Source organism: Prosopis cineraria, unplaced genomic scaffold (assembly GCF_029017545.1).
Source record: "Prosopis cineraria cultivar Desert tree isolate PC_DT_omini unplaced genomic scaffold, ASM2901754v1 PC7, whole genome shotgun sequence".
Lineage (NCBI taxonomy): Eukaryota > Viridiplantae > Streptophyta > Magnoliopsida > Fabales > Fabaceae > Prosopis > Prosopis cineraria.
The window spans coordinates 16,133,966-16,142,600 of record NW_026555338.1 but is presented as its reverse complement, the minus strand read 5'-3'; the positions used below and the strand labels follow the sequence as shown (position 1 = coordinate 16,142,600).

At 32.8% G+C, this 8,635-nt stretch overlaps 1 protein-coding gene across 1 annotated transcript; it reads right to left on the bottom strand.

The window, feature by feature from the left end:
- Positions 1 to 590: 590 nt before the first annotated feature.
- On the bottom strand, positions 591 to 7,591 carry LOC129316251 (actin-related protein 7). Its single transcript, XM_054960572.1, has 7 exons — positions 7,125 to 7,591; positions 6,056 to 6,271; positions 5,656 to 5,797; positions 4,626 to 4,870; positions 3,798 to 3,981; positions 2,644 to 2,711; positions 591 to 1,020 (listed from the first exon to the last, which is right to left on the bottom strand). Exons 1-7 carry the CDS (start codon positions 7,200 to 7,202, stop codon positions 868 to 870), a joined length of 1,086 nt encoding a protein of 361 aa, XP_054816547.1. The 5' UTR covers positions 7,203 to 7,591; the 3' UTR covers positions 591 to 867.
- Between the last annotated feature and the right edge of the window lie 1,044 nt (positions 7,592 to 8,635).

Genomic DNA, 8,635 nt, shown 5'->3' with positions numbered 1-8,635 from the left:
TTGCTCCTTGCAGAAGTTGTCATGCTTACAAACATATAAAATGGTATGTAACCAAATTGCGCGAAATGAGATGCATCACTTTGCACATCATAAAATTTGAAAAAATAAGTTTTATTATTTATGACTTGTAAAAAATATAATTTTTCCTCTCTTTACGATTTTTTCCTTTCTGAATGTTCCATTCACTTGTATTAAAAACAATTTAGTCCCAATATAATTTACACTTAAAATAAAAAATTAATCACTTAGTCCCCTTGATTCTTAACTTTCATAATTTTGAAACTATTAAAACTCAATTAAACTTTAACTCAGTCCAATTCAAGACCCATAATTATAGTTATTTAAAATGTTAAATCCCTAACTTTCAGAAAATAAAATTCTAAAAAATAGAATTATTTTTTAAATATTAAAAACCAGTGCTTTATATTACCAATAACAAAGTTTTAAACAGTTAAAATTATAAAAATTGAATTTAACTAAGTTAAAATTCATGGATTAAATTTATAAAAATTAAGTTGCACTAAATCAAAATTCAAATTTAATTTAGTCAAAACTCTAAGTATCAATTAATTAATTTTTTAAAATCAATCTTCCTCAATGTTCAACAACTATCAATTATGGGCTTATGTTCAACAAGCTTAAGCTTCGATAAAATAAAATCATCTACCCGTGCTATCAGAAACATGCCTGCCTTGAGCTCATCAATATTTCCTTCTTTTCAGGATAACAAAAGCAAATTGACTTCAACGCTTCTAGCACATAAAAATAGAATTCAGGATCAATCCAAGGCCTACTACTACCTCTTACATTACAAGTTGGTGTTAAAGAAACTAGACATTTGCGGAGTTCGCGCCTCCAGGAATGCCATCAGAAACATTTCCGGTGAACGATGGAAGGTCCGGTTTCGTCGTAGTCAGCCTTTGTTACGTGCTGGTTTTGCGGGAAAACTACTTTGGCAAGTATGGCACCTCCCACCCATGCAGAATATGTAGTTAAATTTTCTGGCATGTATTCGGGAGCCTGCAATGAGACAAGAACATGGAGGAAAATCAAAATATGGATACTAATATGATAAGAGTATGTAGCACTATAAGATAAAGAATTTTCCGCAAAACTTTAATAATCTGCTCAGGAAGCAGAGGAATATGCAATTATTAGAGCATGTTTGAAAAACTTGCTGCACCAGGAGGTGGTTTTGGACTTTTGATGCTGCCTAACATGTTTTGGTGTTGCCTAATGTGCTTTCAAGCACGCTACAAAGTTTAAAGGAAAAATTTCAGTGAGAACCCCTTGACCCAATTTAATTTTAGCCAAGACCTAAATTCTGAAATTTCATTGCATATGCGGAGGATTAAAATGAAATAAAAAAAAAACTAAAATGACCTTATTATCTCTAATAAAGCTAGGGGCATGAACTTCTTGCATAGAAAAAAAGAACTAATGACTGAAAAAATGAATAACTGACATAGGTGAAATTTGTAACTCTTATGAATAGCAAAACAACACTATGAATTTGTAACTCTCACTCCACCTAAGTCAGCTGTTCATTTTCCATACATCAATTATTCATTTTCCCTATACAAGTGGTTCATGCACCTAACTTCACTTGTTGATATTCATAGTAATGTTATGCTGTTAATAAGAGTTGCAAATTTCACCTACATTAATTGTTTATTTTTCATGCATTAATTGTTTATTTTCCCTACACAAGTTGTTCATGCGCCTGGCTTCACCAGGAACAACAAGGTTATTTTAGTCAGCTCTTTAATTTCATTTCAATCTCTCACATGTGCAATGAAATTTCAAAATTTTAATAGCTTTGACTGAAATTAAATTGGATCAAGAAGACCTCACTGAAATTTTCCGAATTTTAAACTAAATTAGATGCTTAGTCCACCTCAAACATTCTTGCTTGATGAATTTTAAACTTCTCACAAGTATTTGTCTTAAAAGAATTTATCAGCATACCAACCAATTTCTATTTTGTTTCTTGATTATCATTTGGTAATAGCGACCCATCATAGAGCAATGACTTCTATCATCAAAATGGAACGAAGAATCTATGAATCATACCGTCTATTTAAGAAGAATATTCCTCAAGTGAAACAGCTTTTTCTTTAGTTATGCATGCACAAGAGGCAGAAGTTTTTCTCTTCATATAGATCTAATTTTAAAATTTACAAGGGTGAAACTAAATCTATTGATTTGTAACCTAAAGGTTGTTATAATCTGAACTTGCTGGATCAAAATTAATTAATCGGTATGCTCTCTCGCTCTCTCTCTCTTACTCACACACGCACGCACACATCAGGAACATGTGAATCTTGGACTGCTTCCCACAAACCAGCCTACCCTAGCCACATGCACTAGGCTTAGGTGTCTTAACGCATGTTCTCTTATCTGTAATTTATATTTAATAAGTTTAAGGAAGATGATTGGAAGTTGATGTTAATAAACAGTCCAGAAAATTAAAACAGCAGAAGGAACAAAGCCATGCTTTTACTGATCAGAGACAAAATGGTAGCTATGTAGATCACATAACCACCACATACATACTCATTGAAGTTCAAGAATTAGTCAACTCCAAATTATGAAGTTGATGTGAACGATTGGTTTTAAGAAGTTAATGGATAAACAAATTACCTTAACAAGAGTGGGTCGAACAGCAGATGAAGTTAGGTTAGCTTCCTTCTGAAACCTTTCTTCAAAGCCTACAATAAGAAACAGCATAAACCTGTTAGAAGTAAAGCAACAACTTTCCAATAAACAGAATTGGGTCTAACGGCTCTCTTCCTTTCATTGTTCCCATTTATTTTCGCTCTTTATTTCCTTGACTTGTTTCCTTTGAAGTTGCCCTCCTGTTCTCAGTTTTTATAACAGATTAAGATTTATTTTTAGGCATTAGGTTCCGTGTTTGTAGGTGTCATTGAGAAGTCAGCTTCTCTTTCCCACCAATATGTGTCATTGTATAAACACCTAGCTTAGCAAAATGAATATGAAGTTTCATATTCATTTTTCTGCCTTTCCACTCCTTATTCTTCAAGGAGAAATATCTGAGGGTTTAATAGAGGGGGAAAACGAAGTTGATAACAAATTATTGGTAGTGTTGCAATAGAAGCCACAAAATTGGAAATATAAACATATTCCGATGAGAGCATTAATAGAATATAATATTGCAAAAGTTCACAATAAGATTCACCTTCCTCCTTGCATACCTCAAAAAGAGCAGCAGAACATGGATTTAGATTTCAATTATACCCTATCCCCTTAGAAAATTTAGGAAATATATATCAAGTAATAAAAATAGTTATAGAATCAACAATAAGAGGAATAATACAAAGTAATTAAACCTATCCTGCGTTAACAATAACTCTGACAATTTTACTTGAAGTCATAATCTCCATTTGTTGCCATCTAAGTTTCTAATTAGACAATAGTAAAATTGAGGGTCCAGTGTTCAGTTGTGTGCTCCAATCTAAACCAGAAACTTGGGAAGCCCTTATACCAATAAATTTTGCAATTTATCTATAACAAAATAAATTGCAAAGGCTTAGTTGCTGATGGAATACAATAGCATCATGCAATTCACATAGCCTACCCCACCATACGGGATAAGACTTGTTATTGTATTTATAGCAATAAAATATTATGTGCACACCAAAATATGCACTTACTCACTTAGTAGCCTTGAGCCAGGGCCAGAAGAGAAAATAAATAGAATATAAGTTCACATCAAACATGTCCTAAATGCAAAAGAACCATGAGAAGAAAAAAACTGCTTGCAAAAAAAAAAATACCAGTCATTGCAGAGGGGCCGCCACAAACCACAGTATTTTCCAGCAGTTGGCGGTGATTATCTGATGACACAGTGGAAATAGTTCGTACAAGCTGTTCAACGATTCCATGTGTCTCTAAACCCAATAGACATGGCTGGAATAAAGCTTCACCAACAGTATATCTTTCCCTCCCTATAGTTATCACCTGGAAAATATTTCAACTATTAGATCCCATTATAGCATATTTTGAGTGCTTATGTAAATCCCTGTAAGTCAGAACCTATATTTTAGATCCTCCTTTAATTACAACCTAGCTAGCTTCAATACTCCATGGGAAATAATGACATATAGCTATTATATGCCTCTATTTTGAGAAACCACCCTCAGAAAAAGAGCGCAGATTTCTGACCAATTAGTGCTAAGAGAGATGTTCCTTAAAGAGAGTTAGTTCATCTATTTATCAAAATACACGGCATATTCAGCATGATCAGGAAGTCCAGAGCAAATTTGAGAGTTTAGATTGACTAAGAAATGAAATTCAAATGTTCTCCAGTGTAATAATTATTGTCCTCGTTTCTGCCCATAAGCTTGTCTAAATTAGGCATGATGATCTTGAGTAACACTTCACTAATTGTACAATTGATTTTTCACCCCATTTATATCTTCACTTCCACCCCACTTTTATAACCACTATTAATTCCCACCTTGGCTATGTTGCCAGGTTAAGAGCGATACCAGTTCATTAACTAAAGAATATACCAAAACCTACTAGCCTAAAAATCAATATCAGTCAATTAAATCTTAAAAGAGGAAGCATAATATCTCAAATCAGGAACCTAAAAGGCAGACCTGTCCATCAGGAAGAATATGTTTCTCTGCAACACAAGAACTTTGGGTCTTCCGATAAGCTAATTCATCTTCAGCACAACATGAGTATTGCTCTTTTATTTTCTCAACCTCAGACAGGCTAATGCTTACTAGTGGATTTGACTTGCCGAGTTCTTGAGCCAAGAAATTTGTTAAATCAACGCCTCCAAATTCAAATCTTTTTGAGGCGATGTGATGAACAGCACCCTCAATTACTGGTGCAATATCTGGTAATAAAGCCAAAAAGATCAAGCAAGTTGCGCATAACAAGAAGTAGGAGTAAGACCATGTGGACATGCGGAGAGTGATGGCCAATCAACAACTTTATGTACTTCAATGGCACATACCGTAACAGAATTCAACACAACTGCCATCTCAAATTTTAATCTATATTTGAATGAGTACTTATCCTCTTACCATGTATTAGTAGCTCTATCTTATTTATATTTATCAGTTTGAAAAATAAGATGCAGTGAAAAGAATGCAGATACAATGCTTTGATTTTACAAGAATTTATCTGTGATATTTTTTCAATAAAGAATATTATAAGAGAGAAGAAAGACAATGGGGAATACAACCGATGAATAAATACTAGGATTCTAAGTTAAATTAGTTAATAGACAGGCCTAAGAATCTGATCCTTTGCATGCAAACTAGATGATATACAAAATTGCAAAAATATGGCAAGAAAAGTAGGCAAAGTAGAATGAACATGCAGGAGCACTTGATGGAGGGATTATTTAAGCCATCATAATTACAGAGTGACTAGCTCTAGGGGTTATCTTGGACCCCTAGGTCCATAGATATCACGTGATTACATGGTATGAGACAGTGGGTAACATACTTCAACACCTAGAACAGACAGTCTCACGCTCACCGGAGAGATAAGAGAAACCATATTCAATATAAAAATAGTCATGCATACCAATCTGAAAGGCTTTTTAAAAAACCACTGCTAATCTAAAATATTCCATATTGTTGCTCAAATCCACATCGTTTTGTATATGCATACCTATTTTTCCATGACCAATATCAACTGTGCATCCTGAGATACGTCCCACAGCATATAGTGATAGCACTGCTTGTTCTGAGGCATAAAAGCCTGATATGTTGAATGTTTCAAACATTAGTTGCACTAACTGTTCTTTATTAGCCTGGAAAATAATTATACATGCTTCTGTTAAAAATAGTGTGTATGATACAATGTAAAAGAACATGGATTTTAAAGAATATATTGCTAACAGAGTCGGATGGGGTGTTTGTCCACAAAGTCATAGTCCACTAGATCAAATGGGTGGAAAGTAAGTTCTGAATGAAAATTCAGTTTACGGTCATTCCATCAAATTTCAAGGGGAAGAAGTACAAGTTATTACTTGCTTACAAAGAAGACAACAAAATTAAGCTTCTCAAACCTTTGGCGTACAAAGAGGATCCGTGAATAGAATTTGTCCTTCATTGCCAATTTCCCATCCCAGGCCAGTATATAAAACATGATGCAACAAATCCTCCATTGCATCCCAATCTCTGACAAATCCTCTCACAATTGGATCTATGGTAACATCATCAGCTAATGAATTATCAGTCAATGATCCATCATCAAGCATGCGTTTCATCTGAGTAGGAATTATCTGAATCATATCAATAGAACCACAATTAGTGGGGCATAATTTTATTATTTAATATGATAAGGAAAAAGGAGGAAAAAAATTGCAGAGGAACTGAAGAAGTTCATCATCAAAATCATTTCCTGGGAACAAAACTTATCTAATCTACCAAGCAAGAAATGTATTTTGTACTGAACTAAGGAAGAAAGAGAATAGTGAGGTAACATTCCCATTAATAATTAGAAATTACAATTGTCAAAACTAACTAAAACATTAATATATGACAATAGATTAGAGACAATGGTATTGAAAAAGCTTTTTAACATTACCAAAGTAATGTCGAGGAGTTGAAATGACTCAAAAATTGTTTAGGTATGCATGTACACCGTTTAAAAGATGCACACCTCATTAACCACAATTTTGATAGTTTTCGTAGAATAAAATTGCTGTATGCACAAGCCATCGGCCATAAAGTCAGGAGCATCATGTCAACTGGTCACTAACCGCATTAACCTTCCGCGGGAATATTTATTTTCATCCTAATTTTCAACAAAGACAAATGCATCCAGCATTAATCTACATAAAAGTATGATTCCTCTAAGCAAACAAACAGTGAGGTGGTTTTCCTCTAACTCGGAGACGCAAAATAAAGTCTTTATTTTCCCTCTCAATCTCTCTCTCAAATGTTTCGGTGTCCGAAAGTGTGGCCAAGAAAAAAAAATCTTCAAAGATGACAAAAGGGTATCATTCTGTTTACCCCAACAAGCAGAATGCTAGAGGCTCATTAAAATTTTGCCCTTTTTCTTGTCTAATGTGCTATTTTCTCAGCAACAAGGTAAAGAAAAGGAAGAGTTCAGCTGGCTCATTGATTAATTACCATAGCTGGAGCCTGATCGGGGATAGCAAATCCCGCTTTAAGGAGCTTTGAGCCAGCGTCGACGACCGCGGCCTCCATGCCCTCCTTTCTTGCACAAAACCCTAGCTTTCAGTGTCAAAGCTTCGGAAATGACCTCTCGCAATTGAGCTGGATATACCCAGCATAAAATATAGCAACACCTGAGCTGAAATGATGAAACGCAGTTGCTGAATCAGTGTTTTCGCCCCCACACTATCCGGTTTCTTAATAATTTCTTAATAATCTGAGGGGGGGTCGATGCTGGAGGGAGGAGATCGGAGAGGAAGGCGAACGACGAGGAAGACGAAGAAAGCTGAGGAGGAACGACTCTCAGAAGTGAGGAACTCGCGACTGTGGAGAGGAAGCTGCTGACTCTCCGGCGAGAAGCAGGGTTCACGAGGCTAAGATGGAAGTTTTCATTAGCGGCAAAGTCATCAACATGCCTTAGCAGAAAAATAAAAATTACTTAGATATTACACTTCATAAAATATTTATCTAAATATTACAAATCTAAAAATTGACAAATCGAGTTTTTAAAAAGTTCTGACACACAATTCAGCCTGCAGCCAGCCAAATTGTATGTGAGATAATTTTCTAAAAAAAAAAAAATTGAGCATAAGGCATTAGGCACTGACACTCTAGTACTTCCATAACCTTTTTCTCTAAATTTCTCATGTCTTTTCGCATTTTCTCCCAACCTATTATTTTCCTGACCCCCAAAAAAAAAAAATCCTCTTTCATCTTAATGTAATATAATATGTGTATTTATGTTTTATATATATGAAATTATAAAATTAACTAATACATACTCCTCCATTAAAAAATATAAGACATTTTTAATCTTTTAAAGATATAATTATTTTTTTTTTAAATGCTTCCATTGATAATAATTTTAAATATTTTTGAATGGAAAGAGTAATTAATATATAATCTATGAATAAATATAAAAAATAATATAGAATAGTATGAAATAAATATATTATGAAATATATCTTTCATCCTAACTAATTTTTTGGAATTTATCTTAAAAATATATAGAATAATATAGAATATATCTTAAAAATAATTTATCTAATATATTAATTATATATTATGACCAAATTCCCTCTGAAACGATTAATAATAATAATAAATATTAAATATATAAACCAAGTATTATATAAAAATTCTTAAAATAAAATATTAAAACTTATTTTTTATTTAATAATGAGAAAAATTAATTTTCAGGTCCTTCTAATTTTCATGAATTTTTGAATTAATTTTTTATTTTGTTTTAATTAAATATTTAAAATTTAATCAATTAAATATATTATTTTTTGAGTATTAAAGTCCTTGAATTGTTTTTCAAATAAAATTATGGACTTCTATATTTTATTAAAAGATTATATAACTTTAGAATTAATTACAGAATTTTATGACTCAAAATTTATATAATTAGATTATGTTTTTAAATAAATTTTTCAATAAAAAATTATCATAAAAACTAATTAAAT

What these genes read in the sequence shown, in the direction of transcription:
- LOC129316251 (XM_054960572.1), bottom strand. Translation starts at nt 7,202, where the DNA reads ATGGAGGCCGCGGTCGTCGACGCTGGCTCAAAGCTCCTTAAAGCGGGA. An exon ending in TATTGGTCATGGAAAAATAG is followed by an intron (nt 4,871 to 5,655) that starts GTATGCATATAC and finishes CTTTATTACCAG; the next exon opens with ATATTGCACCAGTAATTGAG. An exon ending in ATATTCTTCCTGATGGACAG is followed by an intron (nt 3,982 to 4,625) that starts GTCTGCCTTTTA and finishes AATATTTTCCAG; the next exon opens with GTGATAACTATAGGGAGGGA.